Below are 25098 nucleotides of genomic sequence, written 5' to 3'. Positions count from 1 at the left end.
CAAAACTTTGAGAAAGTAAGAAAATGTTTATTTCTATTACCCAAAAATATAATTCATATATATCTAAGTTATTAAAATAACAAATACATAATACTTTCCTCTAAGAATAAAAAGCCTAAAAAGACCAAATAAATACACAAGAAGCAATTATGAAAGTCATGATATAGCAATCATATTTTTGTTTTTAAAATATTCTTTTTAATATGCTTTTCCCATTTATCACGCTTAACAAATTTTATTTTTCTCAAAAATAATTTTGAGAAGGCATCTTATAATTTATATTTTTTGAATTAGATAATGAGGTCTATGTTAACATATTCCAACCCCTTATGCCACAAACAATTTTAATTATATATAGAAGAAAAGTCATTATCATAGTCATTATATTTTTTAATATTAATTAGTTTACTTATGTGATGCTTAAAAATAATTTTATCATCTTGAATACCTTTAACGATGTAGTAAGTTGATTCAAATATCATTTTAAAACATTTGCCATAAAGTTTACATAAGGCTCAACAAATTATGCTTTAAACCTTTAATAAAAAAAAAATTTAATAAGAAAAAAGACACTAATGCACAAATGCACATTTATTCTAAGTAAGACTTGCAAACTTTGAGAGGTCTCCCTCATAAATCTTGAGCACCCACTATTTAAATTTTTTCTTTGCCAAGTACAAAACAATAAGTTGTTTTAGGTGCTCATGCCTCCTTGAGTCATTCAAGATAAGTTTTTTCTTTCTTTGGGAACCTAATGGATTTTTTACCTTAACATGAAAGTTAATTAGAAATTATTGTAAGGAAAGACAACCCAAAAATTGTACAATTATTTGTAGGGTATAATTTGAAGGATGTAGGACTCCTAGAGATTTCAATTCTAGAAAAAAGGGTTGAAAAGAAAAATGAAATAGAGAAGAGATTGAAATAGGTGTAATTCTATTTGGTGTGTCACAACTTGTTTAGTGATACTCAATTCAAATGCAAAGTTGGGCATGGATTTTGATCATTTAGATTGTCAAGTTCTTATCATTGTTTAATCATTCTTGGAAATGATAATTGATGATTGGCAGCATGAATTACTAAAAATAAATAAAATGAAAAATATTTCCAGACATCTAATAAGAAGGATGTAAATTTTATAAGTAGATGGACAAGCACCTTACTAATCAATCTTAAATCCCTTATGCCTTAAGATGTGTTGATTGGTCTTAACATGGGCCTAGCTTCCTCTGTTGGTCTTTAGTTTGTGCCAATCAGGCCCATATTTTTTAGCGACCCAAATCTAGCTAGCCAAGTTTAACCCAACTTGGGCCCTCATTAGTTTGAGTCCTAGCATGGACCAGACCAGGCTCAGATTTTTTAATAGCCCACATTCAACTAATGTATCTTTAGATTCTTAACCTATCTTCTGCTTAACTTGAATACCTTCCTGAATATTCTGACAGAGATTGAGGTATCTAAAAATTATATTTTAGTCCCTTAAAACTACAGTGACATCCCTTGTAAAAGTTTTTGCTTAATGGCCATTAAAAATCCCTTCACAAAAAATTAAAAATACCAAAATGCCCCTAATTCTTTAAACATAAAAAGATTTATGTTTTTGCTTCATTTTATAAATACGTGAAATAATCCAATTTTTTTTTTCTTTAGCACAAATCATGATCAAAACGTGACTTGAACTAATTCACTTTTTTTTCTTTCTTTTGAAGTTGATTTTTTTTTTAATTTCTTTTTTCACTATTTATCTTTTTTCCTTTTTTTTTTTTTTTTTTTTTCTTGTTTTGAAGTTTTAATTTGCAATGCAGAAAGAAACTTACTCCTAAAACCCCATCTTTTCAAGAATTTGAGCCCCCTCTCTCCCTCAATCTTGATTTGATGAAGTCATTGGATCAATCTCTAACCATAATTACATAACCTTAGTCCTCCATTTCTCTTCAAGTTCCTTCTCAATAACCATTTGTAGAACCAAATTTAAATTCTCTTCAATGATACGATACAATTTGAAGTCACCTTCTAATTGAGGTGTCAATTGAGTCAAAAATCTTTCCTTCATCGACAACAAGACTATAAAGGATTTCATGATGATATATGTACCTTGCTTTTTGTTCAAATCTTCCTACTTCTCAAACACCATTTGTAGAATCATATCTATATTCCCTTCAATCATATGAGTCAATTTGAAGGCATCTTCTTATTGAGGAGTCAATGGAGTCAAAAATCTTTTCTTTGTTGACAACAAAACCACCAAGGGTATTCATGATGATAGATGTACCTTGCTTTCTCTTCAAATCTTCCTAATAAGTATGTGTTTGGTGTCTTCGGATATGAACTCCATAGGTTAATGTAATGAAAAAGAAATTAGATTTAGGGTTTTAGATCTTTTTCTTCATTTAAGGTTTGATTTGAAAAGTACACAAGAGTTAATATTTAGATTTTGACTTGGAAATTTTTGGTTTAATAGTGTATTAATTAGTATTTTAATTAATTTGAAAGTGTATTAATAAATTTAGAAAGGATACTATTTAATATTAGTCTATGTAAAACATATTATTTTTAATATTAGTAATTTTAATTAATGATAATATAAGATTAATTAATATTAAATATTTAATAAAAATTTTAATTATACATTTTTAATTAAAATTAAATAGATTTTATATATAAAAATTTAAAGAAATTTAATTACAATTAATGATATGAAATGATGAAATAAGATAAGGTAAGATATGGTATTTTTGGAAGTGCACAAAGCCTTAAAAAGAAATTTTAGGATTTCAAATTCAAGGCTTCAAACTTTTTTTTTCCCTTTTTTCTTTTTATTTAGGATTTAATTTGAAAAATTAGGTTTTTGTCTAGGAAGATGATAAAGATTTTTTTTTTTTTAAAGAAAAAATAATTTCAGATTTAAAAAGTCTTGAAAGTTTAGACATTTTTTTTTCCCCATTTAGCACACAAAATATTAAGAAAAACTAAAAGGAAAAGGAAAAAAATGATACTGAACAGTAAAATTTAGTGATTTTAATTAATAAAAATTGAGGTTAACAAAATTTAATCTATTGAATAAAAAATATTCAAGACTAATTAGGAAGTAATTTTTATTTAATATCTTGACTTTTTAGTATTTAAATTTTTTTTAATTATTCTAATTGATGATAGTCTGAAGTTAATTATGATTAATATATTTATTAAAAATTAATTAGAATTAATTATGTATAAAAAAATTAATTAGGATTAAGGGCATTTTAGGAGTGTTTAATTTAAATTAATTAAGTCTTTTATTTTAAAATTTTGGTTAGATTAATTAGATAATGAGGTCTATTGAACTAAGACTACGTTTGACAGTAATTTTATGAAATGTTTATAACATTTTTAATATTTGAAAGATAAAAATTTTCAAATGTTAAAAAAAGTTAAAAACACTTTTTAAAATCATTATCAAACACATTCTAAAAATTGGAAAACAAGTTTAGAGGGTTTTTTTTTTCATTTTCTTTCATTTTTTAACAATAATTATTGGGTAATTAATGGTCAATTTTCAACATTGGTTGATGTTAGTAAAAAAGCAACTAGGGCTTTCATCAAATCAAAGGGTTGAGGAATATGAGTGAGGATAGTTTTGAATATTGTCAAAGATGTCGGTGTAATTTTAGAATCATGAGAGACTAAAGTGTAATTGTTAGATATTATAGTTTTGAATTAAAAAACTTCTTTACACATTCATCAAATCTATTAACGAATATGCATTAAAGATTATGACTAACTTTAGAGGATAGTTTCAGTCATTTTCTTCTATTTTTTAACAATAAATCATTAGTCAATGTTCAAGATTCATTAGCATTAGTCAAGGAGTAGTCATATTACGTTAATGTCGATTAAATTTAAGATTTGATACTTTTATAGTAAAGCTGGTTGGAATATTGTGTCCTTCATGTATTTACATTTATCATATTATACATCTCATATATGCTCGAAGATTAAATGTATAAGGTATATGGAAAAATATAAGGTATCATGACCAAAGTCATACCTATCAAATTGTGTATAAAATACAATGACCAAAGTCATGTACCTACATTGAAGTTTTCATATACTATGAATACTACATGAAATTGGAAAAGGTTGACTCATATAATCTAGTAGAAAATGTTCATTATGACTTTTAAAGGAAGGTCATTTATATGATATAAAAGGACTCTTGGTCCTTCCCTCCGTCCACTCATTGTAAGCATAGAAGAAATATCACCTAGGTGAAATTTTGGGAAAAATCGTCGATACGGTGATACTTCATTGATTTTTTGGGTGGTCAACACGGGTCAATACCGCTTTAGTGTGACACAGTGAAAGCATTATAGTGTGCTTCAATTAAGCTTAAAATTGCCTTTTAATTTTGTTGTTTACCATTGGAGTAAGTATCCTCCTTGTTTATTATATTGCACTTAACATATTTATATTCAAAACTATCATATAAACAAAATATTAAAGCTATGTTTGGTTCCCAGAAAATTTGAGGGAAAATGTAAGGGAAAAAAAATATAAAGGAAAAGTGAAAGGAAAAAAAAATGAAGGAAAATAAAAAATAGATTAAAAGTCGACAATTTTTTTTTTGTTACTTTAAACTCATTTTATTTATTTTAACTCATCAATATAAAAATTAAATAATTTAAAAATGTATAAGTTTTTAATTAGTTTTAATTATATTTGATTTTCTTTGATATTTTTCATAGGACAACCAAACATGAAAAAATCATTTTCCTTTGTATTTTTTTTTTCTTTCCTTAGTATTTTCCGAGAACCAAACATAGCCTAAAAGAATATTTTTAGAGAACAAATTAATTATAATTATTTTATAATTAAATAAAAAATTTTCATTTAATTGATTACCAAAAATATAAAAATTATCATGATAATTTTTTTCATAGTGTTTTGAATATCATTAATAGATTAATTAAATATTAAAAAATTATACATATATGACAATTTATTTTATATCATTTAATACAATTGAATGAAATGAATCATAATTTTAATATTAAATATATTTTTAAATTAGTTATATTATAATCAAATATTACAATATTATTATGAAATAATATTTGATATAATTTAATAATAAAAATACACTTACAAAATTCATATTTTTTATCAACGCATATGATATTATTATCAAATATGATAAATCATATTATACATATATCAAATTTTTTAATAAAACAACTTTAAAATTTCTATTACATTTTTAATTATATTTTAATAAGAGTTTTTTTTTTTTTTTTTTTTTTTACATTTCCATGAATTTTAATCAATTTTTGGTCTATCGATATTTTTTTTCCAAAATATCCACCGATATATCTGTAAAATCGAAGAACCAATATATCCGTAATTACCGATATTTTCATCATTGATTATAAGTTACTAAGGTTTCCCATAATTTGTATGTACATTAAGTGAGAAAAAGTAAAAAAGAGGGAAGATATAAGGTGTTAATACTGATACAAAGTGGTAAGGTGCTACCAAAATGACATAACATTGTGAACTATTTACGTTAAGGTGATCTTTATCGTAATGACATAAGGTGAGTTTTGTAGATTTGTTTTAGTTCATTAAACTAAAATTATGAGATTCTATTTACTTGATTTTCTAACAAAGCTTTCATGGAGTGGTTTGAAAATTAAATTCTTTGTTAAATAAAAACTTTTTATTTATATAATATTTTAGAGAATCCCCTTGATATTGGATCACTAAAAGGTAAGAATAATGTTACTTTGAAAATCTAATTCCTATGATTGTCAAAAATCTTCACCATGACATTTTCTAAATATAAAATTATGCATTCACTTAATGACATTTAACACACTAAATGAAGGCCCATTCAATAAGGGACCCCTTTTTAATGTTTCTTTCATCAAACAGAGGATTGCATTGATGTAGATAATGTTAAGATATGGACTCACACATGTTTAACAATGGTACATGACTAAGCTATTCGCCTTTTGATATTTACTTTGTATCGGTTTTCCATAGTATGAACCACCTTATGTGTAAAGCCCATTGCCATCACATGATGGGCCTAAGACTCGTGAGACCCAATAGTCAAAGGGTATGGTCCCTAAGGCAAAGGGTATAAATCCAAAGATTAAGTGTCTGTTCAAATTCATCACATCATTTTGAAATAAGAATAGACTCGTTTCTCTCCCGCTCCCATCGTCAGAGAGAATTCAGTAAGAGGTGGTACCCTCCACAACCTTAGAAGATCCACACCTTGTTCAAAACGAAAAGCAAAACGGACTCAGGTTCGTTGATTCCCTATCTGGAGATCATGACATGTTTTCAGGATTGATATATATATATATATATATATATATATATATATATATATATATATATATGTTCAGTTTCTATTGTTGGTGATAATGGAGATCAAAATGGATAACAGATAAGACTCTTGATGAGTAGCTACATCCCTCTGCGCCACTGCTACATTCTCCGCCGCCGAATTCTGTGAGCTCTTCTTCCACAACTTTGTCTTCCTTGGTCTTGGTTATGGAGAATCCTTGAAAGAATTCCATCAACATGTTTGTAGTAACATTTCCTCCATCTCTTGCACAACAATAGAGGCCAATACACAATTCCCAACCCTGTCACAAATCCAAGTTCAGGAGCTATATATTTCCACTGAATCTCCTCAGACGTCGGTGGTGTAGCATCTTCGCAACTTGCATTTAGGGGGGAGCCGCATAATCCTCTGTTACCCACGAAAGAATTTTCTGAAAACCTTAGAAATTTACCACCTTTTGGGATGCTTCCCACTAATTGATTGAATGAGAGGTTCAGGAATGAAAGGGAACTAAGGGTAGTGAGCTGTGTAGGGATCTCCCCGCTCAGCTTGTTCAGTGAGAGGTCTAATGACTCAAGCTGTCGGAGCTGTCCTAGTGATGATGGGATTTGCCCTGTGAAACCATTACCAGATAAGTCAAGAGTCACTAGACTCACAAGACCATCCCAGTGAGAGGAAGGAATCTGACCTGCTAAATAATTATGAGAAACGTTTATTTGGGTGAGATTCCTGGAGAAACTGAAAGATGGGATTGGACCAGAGAAGTTATTATGAGAGAAGTCCAAGTTAACCAATTGAGTAAGGTCTGTCATCGCCTTTGGGATTGAACCACTGAAATTGCACCGCGCAAGCTCTATTCCAGTCAACCTCTTGAGATTGCCTATGGAGTTGGGTACTTCCCCTGAAAATTCTGTATCACTGAGCACCAAGGTTTCTAGAGATCCATTCAGAGGGAATTCTGGCAAAGAACCCTCAAGTACCTTGTTATTTGACAAATCAAGAATTTTGAGGGTCCGTAACTGAAAGATCTTTTCTGGAAATGTTCCATATAATCCACAAGAACTGAGCTGCAAGTGAATCAAATTTGAGAAATTTGCAAAGAGATGTGGAACTGGAGCAGAAAAATTGTTGTTATCCAGATGAATCCTCGTGAGGGATTGAAGCTTCTTCAGAGAAGAATCAATAGGACCAGAAAGAAAACTGTTGGACAAGCTCAGCACTTGCAGTTTAGACACTGAAGATGATAATGCCTGGCACCAATCCTTCCCCTCGGCCGATATGTTTACACCATTAAGATGGAGTTCTCTGAGCTCATTGAGGTTCTGAACCAGCGTTGTCAGATTTGGGTTCTCAAGTTTCAATGTAGGAGCTCCAGGGATGTAATAAAGGGTAGAGAAATCAATTGTTACTAACCTTGTCAACAGTGAAATCTCGATTGGAATCTGCCCAGAAAAGCCGGAATTCGACAAATTCAGGTAAGTCAAGTTAACAAGCTTGTGGAATCCTGATGGAATCTGAGAGGAGTAGAAGGTGTTGTTAGCCAAATTCAAGCTCTGGAGATGTTGTAGACTGAAAATGCTACTGGAGCTACTGAATCCACCAGAAATTGATTGGCTACTGAGATCAAGAGCGACAACATGACCAGTGGCATCCCAGGTTAAACCTCTCCAAGAACAGCAATCTGTGCTCGGATTCCAGGAAACTAGATTACTTGATGCAGCAGCATTGAATTTGAGGGTGTTCTTCAGTTGCAGCAACAAAGACATCTGATCCTCCCGGCATATGAGACATTCGCCGGACACGAAAGCAACATGGATACCGAAAAAGATTGAATATAAAGGCAAGAAATAAAGCCATGAAAACAGCTGAATTCTCAATGGAAGCAGCAGGGAGATACTGCTACAACAAATCATGTTCAATATGATTTAGAAGAGGAAAAAAAAGGGGGTTCTAGTTATACATAAACACCACAGCATTCTAAATATATATAGTACAGATTTTTCCTGTTTATCTTATTCATACCAACCAATTCGGTGATTTCATTACTTAATGATATTTACTTCTTCGATTTTTCCTTCCTTGTTTCCTCCTATCTACTCCATTTCAAGTCACATCACAATTCATCATTTTCTTACACTTTTTTCTCTAACGATTTTGTCAGAATTTTCCTTTAGGAACCGATCATGAATTAACACAACATTTCCAGGACCACGGAAAAGGTGGCCTTCATTGCCAAGACTTTTCTCTATTCCAAACAATATGCCGAACTTTTTTGTTTCCATCTATTAATTTTAATCGTAATAACTATAAATATAGTTATAATTACGTAGAAACTTCACAATGATTTATAAAGTTGCTTCATTACATCTCTTCGTGGGGAAAGGTATTCACACTGAAACTGAAGTCTTGGTGCACCTCGACTTCGATACTTCGGTAGGAAGCGTCATGAAATTTAGTTGTGACAGTGACAGGAGTGGTTGTGGAAAAGAGAACATGTAGTACTCTTGCTCAAGTCTTAAAGAAGACTTAGCTTATTGACTTGAGCAAGAAGACCTCAAAGTCTTCTAATAAACATTTCATCTATCCTTTTAGCTTTTAATACCAAGTATTTTTACTTCCTCGATTGGGCATCATTATAATCCCATCATTTTCTAAAATTTCCCAAGTCATTGCTATGTGTCCTCTCCAATAAACCCTATCAAGCTAAGCTATTGTTACAATTATTCTACGAAACTTCACCACATTTTATGTAGTAATTAATTTCCTTGCAAGTCTCCACACCCAAGTTGGACATCGACAAATGCAGTGATAATGTTTGGTGAGGAGGGGCTGGTAGTTGGGAAGAAAACGAGGGAAGCAGAAGGCCTACCAATATGGAATTCATTACTTTGGATGAGACCAAAAGGGTCCTCTTACAAACTGCCCCCTCACTCTCAAATCATTTGTATTTGTTTTCGATTCATTTAAACTTCTAGTTAAATAGATTATAAATAGTTTTTTTATTTTTAAATAAATTTCAATGTATTGGTAAAAGATTGATGTTAGGTTTAAACAATAGTTGCAAATCCGACTAACCTGGGCAACTCAAACATATATTTTTACTAAATGGAAACTTTTTTAGAAAATAGATTTGGATTGAACTTGGTAAGGGAACTTGAATTCTAACAATCAATTGGATTAATCTTGAAAATTACTACTCGATGATTGGATAAGAAAAGTTATGGGTAACTTTCTACAAATCTAAATTTGAAATGTTATTTGCAAATGGTCTGAACTAGTTTGTAGGGTACTTTTTAGTACCACACTCACATTTTTGAACCAATGGAATGAGATACATTTAGAGTGAATCAAAATAAAAAATTAAGAAAAAACTCATTCCAGAGTCACCAGGCCATTAACATATGTTTTAAATGGATGGAATATTATACAATATTTTCATAATGGGACTGGTCATTTAATCGAAAAAATTACCGGTTTATGGTTCATTGGTTGAATCTACGGTTGAACTGCAATTGAATCGGTGATGCAATAAATATATAATTTATATATTATATAAAATTACAAATTTTAATAATGTTTAATTTTTATATTTGCTATATTAAATTAAATCATAAAGTTTAATATTTTAAATTTTATTAAATAGAAATATATAATTAATATTTAAGAATAAAGATATATTTAAGATGAAAAAATTAATAATATTTAATTTTATTTTTTTGTCTTTGTATTTTATTGTTTTAAAATTATTATATTAATTAATTTAAATTATTTTTTATAATTATTATCATATTATTATTGTAAAAATAAATAGGAATTTAAATATTTACATTTCTTTAAAGATTTTCTATGATAAAAAATTTGAAATAAAAACATTAATATTAGATTCTTATTATATATAATTTTTTTTAACAACATCATTTAATAAATATGGTACAATGCTCAATGGTTCAAAGACTTTAAACTTAAATATTTAAGAGCTCTCCAAGAAGCAACGTAGTCTCAATCCCATATTGGAATCACATGAATTCTATGTACTTTAAGTACTCTATAAATACCTTGTAACATCCTTGGTAAGTCAAACTTGCCAGCAAATTGGGCTTGGAGGCATGACCCAAATATAAGTTTTACAAGCATTTCTTGTCATTGAATTGGGCTTAGTGTTTTGGATCAAATATGGGCTTATAATTAGTTTTAATTTTAAAAGTATTGGGTGTGGAATGGGCTTGATGGATATAAGGATACAAAAAAATTTAATGATTATCCAAATCTACTTCTATTAAGCAATAATAAAAATTTCATAAAAGAATAATTGTTATTTATTTTATGATATAAAGTTATAACTTTAAGATCATGTGAAAAAAATCATTCATAAATATATTAGTTAAAGTAGTTATTATTAAAATTAGAAAATTAAATTTATTTATTGTTAACTCAAAATAGTATTATTAATTTCTTTTATTGTAATTTTAAATTTTATATGGAGAGGATGAGATGAAATAGTGATAGTCTTTTTTTAAAAGAATCTTATAATTTAAAAAGATATAAAATTTGGAGGTTATAACAAAAATGTGAGAAGGGTATGAAAAATATGATGAAAGTACAAAGTATGTGAGAAGAGTATAAAAAATGGGTATGAAGAAAATGAGAAGGGTACAAAGAATGTGATAAGAGAATAAAAAATATGAGGATTGTACCAAGAATGTGAAGAGGGTATGAAAAATATGAGGATCTTTACATTTTCATATCATCCTCACATTCTTTATACTTTTCTCACAATTTTTGTGTTTTCTTTAAATTTTTAATTTTAAAATTTATTTTCGAAAATACTATTAATAGTAACCGGAAATTCTATTATTATTTTATTTTAAATATAATTTTAATTCAAAAAATAAATTACATTCTTTTTACCCTTTTTACATTTTTTGCATCCTCATATTTTCATACATTCCTAACAAGATTTGCACCCTCTTTAATTTTTTTTTTAATTTTAGAATTTCTTTTCAAAGATGCTATCAATAGTAAATCAGAATAATATTATTAGAAATTTTAATTTGAAAAATAAATTTTAAAATTAAAAAATTTAAAATTTGGAGGTTAGGAAAAATATGAAGAAGTTACTAGGAATGTGAGCATCCTCATATTTTTTGTACCATGCTCATATATTTTGTACTATCATATTTTTCATACACTCTTCATATTTTTCATACCTTCATTATATTTTTTTTTTACCTTCCTCACATGTTTTTACCCTTTTAAATTTTAAAAATTTTAAAATTTATTTTCAAAAATGCTATTAATAGTAACTCAAAATAACATTATTAATATATTTTATAGTAATTTCAATTCAAAAATATATTTTAAAATTAAACAAAATGTAAAATTTGAAGGATATGAAAAACATGAGGAGAATATAAGGATCCTTACATTTTTTGTACCATGTTTACATGCTTCACATTTTTAGTACATTGTTCACAATTTTCATACCCTCTTTACATTTTAAATTCTTTCTAATTTTAAAATTTATTTTCAAAAATAATATTAATAGTGACTTAAAACTCCGTATAAAAATGAATTACATGATTATTGTTATTCCCTCTTTATCTATATACATATATATATATATTTGTGTTTTGTTTTCCGGTCTCAAATTATATTGCCTATACTATTTTCATCCTCATTATATTTGAATAATTACAACTGCCCTCGATTTTTTTTATGTCTATTTTCTATTTACATAGTTTTATAAATTATTTATTCCTAATGAAAATTTTATTTTAAAAATATAATATTGAAGTCGTTGAATTGTAATATACATTGAAATTGTTGTAATATTACTCCCAATATAAATATATTTCCAAATAACTTTTTAAAATATTAAATTACCTAATTTTTGGATCATACATTCAGCAGACACTTATCAATTATTGGTTAAGCCTTTTTTTTTTTTTGGATGGCTAGGATCCAAAGTTTTAAGCAAAAAGAAACATACCAATTTCAACATTCACTGTGAGTACTGGGTATTTGACTAAGAATAAAAAACAGAGGAAACTTTCTTCTTCAAGATATCTCTTTGTAACACTCTCTCAAATAAGAGGCAGATCTTTATATTTTATCTTGGTATTAGAGCTTGTGATCCTTGAAGCTCTCTTTCCATGATGTTTGAAGATTTCTCTTCCTCTATACTTGTTGTTCTCACCAAAATGGTACTAGTTCAAGCCCAAATACAACTTCGATAATGCAATCTCTGAATCAAGCATTCACCATCAGGCTTGATCGCTCAAATTATCTTCTATGGCGTACTCAGATGCTGAATATTGTAATCGCTAATGGAGTTGAGGAGATGATCGATGGCTCACGACCTTGTCTTCCAAAATTTCTTGAGAACTCTAAAAGTACGAACCCAGATTTTCAGATTTGGCAACGACAAAATCTTCTAGTCATGTGCTGGATTTATTCATCTCTCTTCGAGAATGTAATGTCTCAAATCATCGGTCTCACTTCCACTTCTGAAATCTGGAGTGCTCTCGAGAAATTCTTCTTTGCTGCATCAAAGGCTAGAATTATGCAACTTCGTCTTTAACTTCAGACTATGAAGAAACATGGTTTGAATATGATGGAATATCTTCACAAGGTGAAATCTATTGCATATAATCTTATTGCAATCAGAGAATCAATTTTTGAACAAGACCACGTTCTTTTTTTGCTTGGCGGTTTAGCAGCTGATTACAACTCCTTTGTGGTCTCTATAACATCTAAGCATGAACCTCTGCATTTAGAAGAGACACATAATATGTTGCTTAGTTACAAGCATCGCTTAGAGCAACAGAATGCCACTGATGAAACCAATCTTCTTCAAGCAAGCGTAGCCTTTCTACAATCGCAAGGAAACAACTATAAAAAAAATAAAAAATCAAAGGACTAGTCAATGCAAGTTTCAAAGAAGAAACCTTAACCAGAGTCTATCGCAATTCAATCAGAAACAGTTTGGTCGTTGCGGACGTGGTTTCTATTCCAAGGGAAATTCAGGTAGAGGTAATAATCAAGGTAATTTTGGAAACAATTTTGCTAATTTCTCAGGACCTAATTTTTCTAGAAATGGTGGTAGGCCACAATGCCAAATTTGTGACAAATATGGTCAATTGCTATTATCGTTTTGATCATTCTTTTCAACCTTCTGTAAACAATCAACTTGTTGCAATGATTACTTCTCATTCTGGTGTTGGTGATTACAACTAGTTGATGAGTTTAATTTAAGAGATGACAGGAGAGATAGGAGATAGAAGTTTTGAATTCTGCCATGCTTTATTAACTTCATGCAGGTGCATTTATAGATGCACAGACAATTGAAACATCAACTGAAACACAAATAGTGGCCTAAGTCTAGGGAGGTAGCAACAAATCAAAATTCAAGCTAGGTGTTGAGGTGTTGCCCACGTAACTGTGATCTGCAAGCAAATAGGAGTTGGAGCAGGGATTTCGTATCATTCCCTCCCCCTCGAAAAGTCCTTGTCCTTAAGGACGAAACTCCGGGTATGCTTTGGAGAATCGCCATGCGTTCTCCTAGGTGGCAAGACCAATTGAAGATGCTACCTGGGAGAACGCATGGCGATTCTCCAAAGCATACCCGGAGTTCCGTCCTTGAGGACAAGGACTCTTCGAGGGGGAGGGAATGACACGAAATCCCTGCTCCAACTTGTTTAAAGATACTTGATTTGAATGTCAAGTTGGGCATGGACTTTGATAATTTGAGAATATGGTTTTGTGTTTTATTTTTCAAGTTCATACTGTTATTTCACTTGTATAAAGATATTCATTATTTTCAAATTTCATTAAGAACTAAGAATTAAGAAATTATATTGATTCAAGATTTACTTTGAAAAATCTCGTACTTGTCTCATTGTTTAATCTTTCTTGGAAGTGATAAAATGATGATTGGAAGAATGGATTAAGAGAAAAATGATGAAGTTTTTTCTTTCTTACATCTTTACTAAACTACTAATGGCTTCAAATGTGTTGATTGGGCTGAACATGGGCCTACTACCTTAGTTGGTCTTGCTTTGTACCAATTGGGCCAATCACGTGTAACCCAACTCTTGCCCAGATCTAGCCAACATATCTTAACCTCTTAACTTGAATGACTTCATGGATCTCCCAAATTAGAATTTTATTTTAGGTACGTTTAAAGCTTTTTTACAAATTGGTAGAAAGCATATTTTCTATCTAATAGAAATACAATACACTCAAACTAGATCCTTCTCACTAGTGGTGGCTAGATTCTTGGCCTCTAAGTCCTGGAAGCCCTGCTTCCATGATTTGCTCTTCCTTGGTCTTAGTTGCGGGGAATCCTTAAAAGAATTTGAGAGTGAATCTCAATGATGAACTACACCTATAGGAGGAGAAGGGAATAAGTATTTTTTTTAAAAATTCAAAAACGGTTTCCCAACATATATTATCTTTCGTTAAAATTTCTCACAACCTATATTCCTCTCTTCAAATACTTTTCAATAATAAATAAAAATCACAAGCAAGCATGGATACATCAATATACTTCTAACAATTTATAAATGCAAGTCATATGTAAATGCTTTAACACTCCTTAACACAAATTTATAAGAAAAAATCCTCCTTAATATATTTTCAATTACTTCTTGATATCTTTATCAAATTGAACAAAAAATTATTCAAAATATATCCAAAAGATAATCACACCAATTTCAACTCATATTTCATCATTTCAACATACATGCTCAAGTAACAGATGATATCGATAACTAGAAATAAATCAAAGAGTAGAATGAGAAAAAGAGAGACAATGACATTAGATTTTGTGGAAAATCTCTTAAGAGATGAAAAAAACCATGGGCCGGTCAATGATAAAGAAATCTACTATGAAGAATAATTAATGTGTATAAGAATTTACTTAGCTCAAGTCTACTAATCCTTAACAAACAACTTGACCAACACCTTCTTACTTCAGCCATATGCTTCCATCTTCCGAAACATACTTGGAGTCCTGACCAAGATTGATCTCAGCCTCTTTTGGAAGCTCAATCAATAAGAAAATAGGTTTCTACTCAAAACCTAAATAGATAGGAAATTGAGAGATGAATGGAACAAAAGAAACCCATTTTTTTATTTATAAGAAAATCCATTAGAAAATAGTTTGGAAATCAAAATGAACATGTATTTTTTTTTCAAATACCCTTAATTAGGTAAGGATAGAGAGAGCACAAGAGGGAAGAAGAACGACGACAAGTCTTTCCTTAATCCCAAACTGAAGGCATTTTGGTCTTAAAAGGAAAGAAACCCTTGATCTAATGGCTAAGAAAAGATCAAACAAAAATTGGATCAATCTTACCCAAATTTGGATTGATCCTGGTATAGGGCACATGAACACTTAGTTGAAAAAACTTGTTGCCTTTGCCTCTTCAACACTTTAAAAAAAAATAAAAAATAGTTCAAGATAAATAGCAATTTGAAAATTTTGGTTGATTTAATTTCACCCATCTACAATCTCAACTATATACCTTGACCTTTAAGAAAATTCAACACTTGATTTTCATTAGGCCAGTAGCCCAAGGAAGGATTCGAAAAACTAAATTAGAAGGTTGGATAATTTTTTTTTGCATAGAATTGCCAACCTTGATAATCACTTACGATCTCCCCTTTTGGCAATTCTGGGATAAGCTTGTTTAAGGTTGGTTCACGGACTAAGATGACAATCTATAGAAATTATAATGCATTACCTCCTAATTTTTGGATGACATGTCTTAGGTATCAGGATGGTTTTCACATAGTAAATGTGCTAGCATGTATGGTTACATATTGAATAAGACCTACCAAAAGTCATGACAAATGGTAAGATCCTAAGTGATCATATATTCCTAATGGATTGGACTATTGGTGGTTTAGGAAGGTGGCAATAGACATTCTCAATAGGCTAATTAATTAAATAAGACCCATTAGGCTAATTAATTGATCCAAACCTATGGGATAGACCCTAGTCATTTAAGCCTAGTTGAGAGTCTATTTAAATCCTCTTAGTCATTTAAGCTTAGACTAGTTGTTGTCTTTCACTTAGTTTAAAGAAAACCCTAGTAGCCATCACTCCCTCTAGAGAAAAGTCTATACTTATCCATAGACAAGATCCAAATGTCACGAGACATTCGAGATTTCTATTGCAAATTGGAAAAAATATCTGGGAACATTTGAATCCAAAGGTATGTTTTCTAAGAACATCCTAGAATAATTTTTTGAAAAATTAAACAACTTTCATTTTCATTATGCCTAGAATCTTAGTTGCACTCTTTAATCTATATATAGTGGGTGTTTTTCTAACAATTGGTATCAGAACCTTTAGATTTAAAGAATAACACATTAGATCCTTTCTAAGGTGTGTCAACTCCATTTTGCAACATTATATAGTAATCTCATGGCCTAAAGATATGAATAAATTGTATACATTCTTTTCTTATGAATGTTTTATTTGTCTTTGTAAATTGTTGTCAACTCTATTGCAGGAGCATATGGATTTTTTTCTAATATAATTTTTATTATTTTTTTCCAAGTAGCTTATTTCTTAGTGTGTTTGGTTGGTTTTACTCAAATGCAGTCCACATACACGTTGAGTATCAGTAAAATCTAGGTTTGGAAGATTTCCATTCTCTACTAATCTCTAACATTTGTGTCACTAGAAAACTAAAAGCTTATCTACTAAACATTATAGTGCAAGGTAACAAGGATCTTAGTAAAAAGGTTATCGAGTTTCAACTTCTACAAATCATCATGTAAGATATTAGAATGAAAAAGATGATTATTTGAGAAAAATTGAGACATTTGTTCCTAATTAAATTTGAAAGTATGTTCCAATACATCAAGTTTGGACGAAGAAATCAAATTTCCTGGAAAACAAGATATATGAATTGTCTAAAACAAGTCTAAATGATGTCTAATATGTATAAAATTCAAATAATAATTCTAATGGATTCAATTAGAGCTTAAATATCAAATAATAAATTTAGATGGCTTCAACTAGAGCTTTGATTAGATTTCACATAAAAATAAAGTTCTTATTTGGATTATATGGAATCCTTGTATCATATTAGAAATATGGGTAGTTAAGTGAAAATCAATTCACTAAGGGTCGTAAGGAACTTTCTCTTAAATTTGATTCAAAATATATATGAGCACTTAACTTATCATTCTAGCTAAAAAACCATGCTTTACATTCCTAGCTAGCAATCTTTTTCATGGTATCCAAAAAGTGTCTAATTCTAGAAAAAAAAAAAAGTGAAAGAAAATTGAAAAACAGAAAGGACTAAACTTGTTTAGAGATATTCAAGTTGAATGTGAAGTTGGGCCTGGATATTGATAATTTTAGAGATGGTTTTGGGTTTAATTTTTCAAGTTCATGTTGTTATTTCACTTGCATAATAATATTAGTAATTTTCAAATTCCATTAAAATCTAAGAATTTGCAAGTTATATTGATTCATCTTCTACTTTTGAAAATCTCACTCTTATCATTGTTTAATAATTTCATTGGAACAATGGACTATAAAAAAAATGATAAAGATTTTTTGTTCCTATAAATTAACAAGATAATAAAAAAATGTGGTAAAAAATAAAATAAAGTGAGAACCATTTCCAAATTTAATGTGAAAGCCTGTAAGAGGATGAAACTTTTATAAGTAGATGGGCAGCCACCTTACTACCTAGTATGATAATTACTTGCTTATCAATGTTGTATCCCTTATGGCTTGAGATGTGTTGATTGGGCTGAATATGGTCCTAGCTACCTCGGCTGCTCTTCGTTTGTCCCAATCAGGCCCATATTTTATTAATGACCGAAATCCAGCCAATCAAGTTTGACCCAACTCGGGCCCACATCCAGCCAACATATCCTAGACCATCTCCTGCTCAGCTTGAATGCCTTCCCTGAAGAAGAAGAGTTTCCAAATTTCTTAAATTTAACACGTTATATTTTTTTCTTGGCTAAATTTTTTAATATTTAAAAATCCTTACATTGGTCAAAATGGCTTTTATTGACTAAAACCAAAGAGATTTGAAGGTTAAAAAGTTTTTTGGCCAAATTTAAGATTTGATGCTTTTGTAGAAAAGCTTTCATGAAGTGGTTTTACAACTTAAATTCTTTATTAGTATAATATTTTAGAGAAGCACATTGATACTCGCATCACTAAAAAGTAAGAATAATGTTACTTTGAAAATCTACTTCACCATGACATTGTCCAAATATAAAATTATGCATTCGATTAAATTTATAAGAAGCAAGCCAGAATCACATTTGACACACGGACTGAAGGTCCATCCAATAATATGACCCCTTTTTAATATTCCTTCAATGAAACATAGGATTGGATTAATGGAAATGGACTCTTGACTAATCACTTCATCCCTCTGCACCACGGCTACATTCTCCGCCTCCGAATTCTGTGAGCTCTTCTTCCACCACTTGCTCTTCCTTGGAGAATCCTTGAATGAATTCTATCAACATGTTTGTAGTAGCATTTCCTCCATCTCCTGCACAACACTAGAGGCCAAATCACGATTCCCAATCCTGTCACAAACCCAATTTCAGGAGCTATGTATTCCCACTTAATCTCCATCCTGGAACCTGAGTGCCTGTCATCAAATTCTTCCTTGCCTTGAGATGGTGGTGGATCAGTGCAACTTAGATCCAGAGGCCACCCACACAGTTCTTTATTCCCTTCATAAGAAGCTTCTGAAAATGTTTGCATTTGATTACCTGGTGGGATCCTTCCCACCAATTGATTGAATGAGAGGTTCAGGACTGAAAGGAAATTTAGGTTCGCAAGCTGTGTAGGTATCTCTCCACTCAGCCTGTTTTGCGAGAGGTCTAATGACTCAAGTTGTCGCAGATTCCCTATTGACGATGGGATATGGCCTGTGAAACCATTATGCGATAAGTTGAGACCATAGAGCGATGTGAAGTTCCCCATCACTTCTGGTATGTCCCCTTGAAAATTGTTGCACGACAAGTCAATAGAGGTGTAGAGAGTTAGGACCTTCACCAACTCCATTTCTAGACCTTTGCTGGTAACTGTTACAGCATCCTGATAGTACAATTGACTGAATTGTAGAACCCTAAATTGCAGGTGTTTGAGCTTGGATTGGACTTCATTTTCACCCGCCATCATTGCTGTCCAGGTCGAGAAGCATTTTTCTGGCAACTTACCACTAAAGTTGTTGTCTGCTAGGTCAACTATCTGAAGCATTGCCCAGGTGGAATTGCTCCTGAGACACCCAATGGGCCCATGGAATTTGTTGCCTCGCAGAACAAGGACACGCAAATTGGTTATGTTCTTCAACCAGCAAGGAAAGATATCATCAATTTGGTTGTTCCCAAGGTTTAAAATCTCTAACTCTTTGCAATTGGCTAGAGATTCTGTGATGTTTCCTTCTAAAAGATTCTCATTGAGATCTAGTGTCTGTAAAAGACACTTGTGCCTGAATTCCCCTGGTATAGTGCCATTAAACTTGTTCCTCCCCAGATTCAACACTGCAAGAGCCTCATTCTGAATTAAACATGAGGGTATTTTGCCACTAAAAGCATTGTCAGAGAAGTCAAGAACTTGCAGGTAACTGGCATTGCATATTGATTCAGGAATAACTCCAGTGATGTTATTCTTCGAAAGCGAGAAGAAAAGAGTGAAGGAAATGTAAATACCAATATCATCTGGGATGGAAGAGTTGAAACTGTTGTCTGAGTAATCCACATAGATGGAAAATTGGGGAGGAGTTGGGATTTGGCCATGGAGCTGGTTGGAATGTAGGTCAAGGATGGACAGATAAGGAGTAAAATTAGAGAAAGTTTCCTGCAGATCCTCCAGTAAATTATGAGAGAGATTCAAATGCAAAAGAGATCCATTACCATTCTTCCAAATCCAATTAGGTATGCTCCCGGGAATTTGGTTATCGGAAAGGTCTAAATGTGTCAATCTTGACTGGGTGCTAAGATCAGGTAATGTTCTGAGCTTGCAAGAAGCCAATTTTAATGTGGTAAGATTCAACAGCAGGGGCAAAGTGGGATTACCAACACTTGAATTGATGGACAAGTTGTTGTATGACAGACTAAGAGTGGTAAGATTTCCAAGGTTCTGAAAGCTGCTTAGTAAAACAGTGCCATTGAATTTGTTGGAAGAAAGATCAAGGATGTTAAGACACTGGAGATCAAAGACAGATATGGGTATTGGCCCTTCCAGATTGTTGCTACTCAAATCAAGGGTCTCCAGTACAGAAAAAGGCACAACTGAAAATTTACTCAAGGGACCAGAAAATTGGTTGTTGCTCAGTTGTATCTTCTGCAGTGATGGGAGGGAAAACAGGAGCATGGGGAGACTTCCATTCAGTGAATTGTCTCGCAAGTCAAGAGTCACTAGATTTACAAGACCATCCAAGTGAGAGGAAGGAATCGGACCCGTTAAATAATTATGAGAAAGGTTTATTCGGGTCAGGTTCTTGGACAAACTAAAAGGTGGGATTGGACCGGAAAACTTGTTATAAGATGAGTCCAAGTAAACCAGTTGTGTAAGGTCTGCCATCGAGTTTGGAATTGCTCCACTGAAATCACAACCTGCAAGCTCTATCCTAGTCAACCTCTTGAGATTGCCTATGGAGTATGGTACTTTCCCTGAAAATTTTGTATCCGAGAGCACCAGAGTTCCTAGAGATCCATTCTGAGGGAATTCCGGCAAAGAACCCAGGAGCAACTTGTTGTTTGACAAATCAAGAATCTGAAGGGTTGGTACCTGAAAGATCTTTTCTGGAAATGTTCCATATAATCCACAAGAACTGAGCCGCAATTGAGTCAAATTCGAGAAATTGGCTAGGAATTCTAGAACAGGAGCAGAGAAGTTGTTACTGTCCAGGCGAATGCTTGAGAGAGACCGAAGCTTCTGCAGAGAAGAATCAAGAGGGCCATAAAGATAACAGCTTGCCAAGCTCAGCACTTGGAGATTAGGCACTGAAGATGATAATGCCTGGCACCATTCCTTCCCTTGTGCCGATATGTTTACACCATTAAGATAGAGTTCTCTAAGCTCTGTCAGGTTCTGAACCAGCATTCTCAGATTTGGGTTCTCAAGTGTCAGCGTAGGAACTCCAGGAAGGTAAAACACGGAGAAATCAATTGTAACCAATTTCGTCAAGCATGAGATCTCAATTGGAATTTGTCCAGAAAACCCAGCATTAGACAAATTCAGGTATATCAAATGGTCAAGCTTACTGAACCCAGATGGAATTTGAGAAGAGTAGAAGGTGTTGTTAGCCAAATTCAAGCTCTGCAGATATTGTAGACTGAAAATGCTACTGGAGTTATTGAATCCACCATAAATTGATTGGCTACTGAGATCGAGAGCGACAACATGACCAGTGGCATCCCAGGTTACACCTCCCCAAGAGCAGCAATCCGTGCTTGGATTCCAGGAAACTAGTTTACTTGATGCAGCAACATTGAATTTGAGGGTGTTCTTCAGTTGCAGCAACAAGGACATCTGATCCTCCAGGCATATGCTCCCATCACTCAGACATTCCCCGGACACCAAAGCCACATGGATACCAAAAACGATTGAGCATAAGGGCAAGAAATAAAGCCATGAAAAGAGTGCAATTCTCATTGGAAGCAGCTGGGAAATACTGCTACAACAAAGCATGTTTAATATGTAGATAGGGAGAAATTGAACAGGAAGAAAAAAGAATGTTGTAGTTATACATCAACAACACAACATTACACTTTTTTTGTTTCCCCCAATTGAACAGGAAGCAGCTTTTATGTTTTTTCCTTCCTTGTTTCCCCCAAGTCACATGACAATTTATCATTTTCTTACATTTTTTACTCTTACGATTTTGTCAGAATTTTCCTTTAGGAACCAATTATGAATTGACACAACAATGACCCGTTCACTTCATTAATTCGTGCCTATCTTTCCACGACGACGGAACAGAGGTCTTCATTGCCGACTTTTCTGTGGCTCAAACAATACGCCTGACTTTTTGGTTTCCATCTATTAATCTTAATTGGAAGATCAACTAATAGATATATATTTGGTATGTAGTTGGAAGATCAATGAGGCTCGGTTTGACTTCAAGTCTTCCTAATCAAGTCCTTGTGAAAGACAAAGAAAACAAGGAACGCATAACAGAACGCCTACCGACATGAAATTCATTACTTTGAATGAGAACCAGAAATGTCCTCTTACAAGTTGTCCTTTCACACTCGATTCACATTCAATTTCAATTCTACTTGTGTCCAATTCTTCGCGATTCTGTGTACACTGATATTCTTTTTTGGGAAATCATGTAATCATAAACCAATTTAAAAAAATATGACATTTTAGAACTTTACTTTTTCCTTTTGACATTTAGTGTAAAATAGGAAAAAAATATTATCTATTCATTTAATACCACCTGTTGATAAACACATGCGTCATTTATTTTTATTATTTTTCTCTTATCAATATATCTCGCTTATCACTAGTCACATTCCCATTTTTTTCCTTTCTTCTTTTTTCCTTTTTTTTCCTATCTTCCCGCCATAATTTATTGTCACTTATTATAGTTTTTATTATTATTTTTCTCTTTTTCCTTTATATTCTTCTTAATATGCTCATGTATTTTTTCATAAAACTTCTTTAATTGTAATTTTTCTTTACTCTCTAATTTATCCATATTTATTGATTTCAATTATTATTTTTTTGACATATTAAACTTAAAATGATGATATATAATAAAAAATTAATATAACAAATTAAATAAATAAATATATATATATATATATATATATAATGGACAAAAATGAAAATATTATCGTACAAATAATATACTTGATGATTTTAAATATTAATTATAATAATACATTTGATAAATTAAGGTTTAAATTTAAAAATTCTATTTTATTATTTAGAAGTTTATGATATAAGATTTTTTATATTAATACTAAACAAAAGATTTATTTATTTTGTAAATTCTATCACATGTAAAAATAAAAATATCTTTGTAATACTATTTTATTATTTACACTATTTTTATTTTTATTTTCATTTTAAATTTATCATATCAAAATCACAATAACTGATAGTGCTTTTATTATTTTTCTTATGATTTTAATTTGCTTGTGGATCTAACTTTTTGTTTGGTTAAAATCTTTAATTTTTAATTAAAATAAAATATAAAAGAAAACATATTTTTAATAAAAAAAATTGTATTTAACCTTTTATATTTATTTCATAAAAAAAAGAGGTGCATCCTTAAAAAAAAAAAAAAAAAAAAGGTAAAAAAAAGGTACATCCTTAAAAAAATAGGTAAATTCATGTTTATGAGAACTAGAACCATCATCATACTTATCATGGTGTATATATTCCTTTGGGACCCTCGATAAGTAATTGGAGGTACTCGCCCACCCCAAAACAAACTTTGCAATCCTAGGTATATCCATTCTTAGAGGAACCAAGACCCCTATCTCCATTCTTATGGTTCATATATTCCTTTGGGGACCCTCGAGAAGGAATTAGAGGTTGTTCCCCAGCTTGAAACGAACATTGGAACCCAAGGTACATCCTAAAAACAATTTGGCACATTCTTTACAAAATTTGGTACATCTTTCACAAAATTTGGCACATCCTTAAAATAGTTTGCATTGATGAATTTCTGCTATTATATTTAATTTGTAGTACTTAACTATCTCTCACAAGTGTTCAACCATCTTCCAACATACTATTTCAATAGATGTTAAATTGTCTCTTAACATGGGGAAAGAAAAGGCATGAAGTAAGAGGAAAGCTGAGGACTTAACAAGAAAAATAAAATAAAAATGGGTGGATGGGTATTGTTAACTTCTCTTATTTCAATTCTATTAGATTTCAGTTTAATTTATTAGTTTCATGCATTTCAAAGCATGAGTAAAATTATATTTCGAAATGATTACCAAATCAATATAATGGTGGAACTATCTTCTTCCATTGGAAAAATCAGACTACAAGTTTCATGTATTTCGGTTATATATGTATATATAAAACAACGTTTTGTCTTTAGTCTCTGACTATTATATTTGTATATTTCATTTACAATCATAACCAGAAGAGGATTTATAGTCCGTTTGAAAATAATTCTAGGAAACGTTTTTAATCTTTTTAACATTTGAAATTTTTTATCATTTAAATGTTGAAAATACTATAAATGTTTTCTAAAATCACTCTCAAACGCACTCTTACAATTGTAGAATTGGAATCATGGGATTCAATGATGATGAGCATTTGAAGAAGTACTTTAGAGTAAAATTTCCTAGATTATTCTAGCTAAACCCTTTTGACATGATCCGATAATCTCTTAAAATTTTAAAGATGTTACTTGAAAACACCATTTCATGCTTTTAATAATAGAAAACCATATTATGATTTTTAGTTCTCAAACATGTTTTCCTATTTTTTATTCTGAATAAAAAAAAAAAAAACTGTTTTAAAAAATAGTTGTTAAACATGACCTTACTTTTTGAATAGGATTTCTCCGTATTTTATTTAAATCTTTTTATTAATATTTTGTTATTGATATTCTTAGTTTATTAGGTTTTGAGTGAGAAGTGTATTTTAAAAGAGTTTTTGAGAACAATTTTTTAAATATGTTATTTAATGTTTAGTAGATTAACAAAAGTGTATTTGAGAATTTGAAATGTTTTTTAACCGTTTGATATATTTTTAAATTTGTTTTAAAAAAAATTTTATATGTATTTGT

General features: G+C 30.9%; 2 protein-coding genes across 2 annotated transcripts; both read right to left on the bottom strand.

The window, feature by feature from the left end:
* Positions 1-6358: 6358 nt before the first annotated feature.
* LOC100247292 (receptor-like protein Cf-9) lies at positions 6359-8334 on the bottom strand. Its single transcript, XM_010655113.3, has 2 exons — positions 7023-8334; positions 6359-6947 (listed from the first exon to the last, which is right to left on the bottom strand). Exons 1-2 carry the CDS (start codon positions 8245-8247, stop codon positions 6475-6477), a joined length of 1698 nt encoding a protein of 565 aa, XP_010653415.1. The 5' UTR covers positions 8248-8334; the 3' UTR covers positions 6359-6474.
* Positions 8335-18577: 10243 nt separating this feature from the next.
* LOC100242153 (receptor-like protein 34) lies at positions 18578-22166 on the bottom strand. Its single transcript, XM_003632555.3, has one exon. The coding sequence runs from the start codon at positions 22023-22025 to the stop codon at positions 18762-18764; it is 3264 nt and encodes a 1087-aa protein (XP_003632603.2). The 5' UTR covers positions 22026-22166; the 3' UTR covers positions 18578-18761.
* Positions 22167-25098: the final 2932 nt, after the last annotated feature.

The sequence above is a fragment of the Vitis vinifera genome, chromosome 8 (assembly GCF_030704535.1).
Source record: "Vitis vinifera cultivar Pinot Noir 40024 chromosome 8, ASM3070453v1".
Taxonomy (NCBI): Eukaryota; Viridiplantae; Streptophyta; class Magnoliopsida; order Vitales; family Vitaceae; genus Vitis; species Vitis vinifera.
This window is presented reverse-complemented; position numbering and strand designations above follow the sequence as displayed.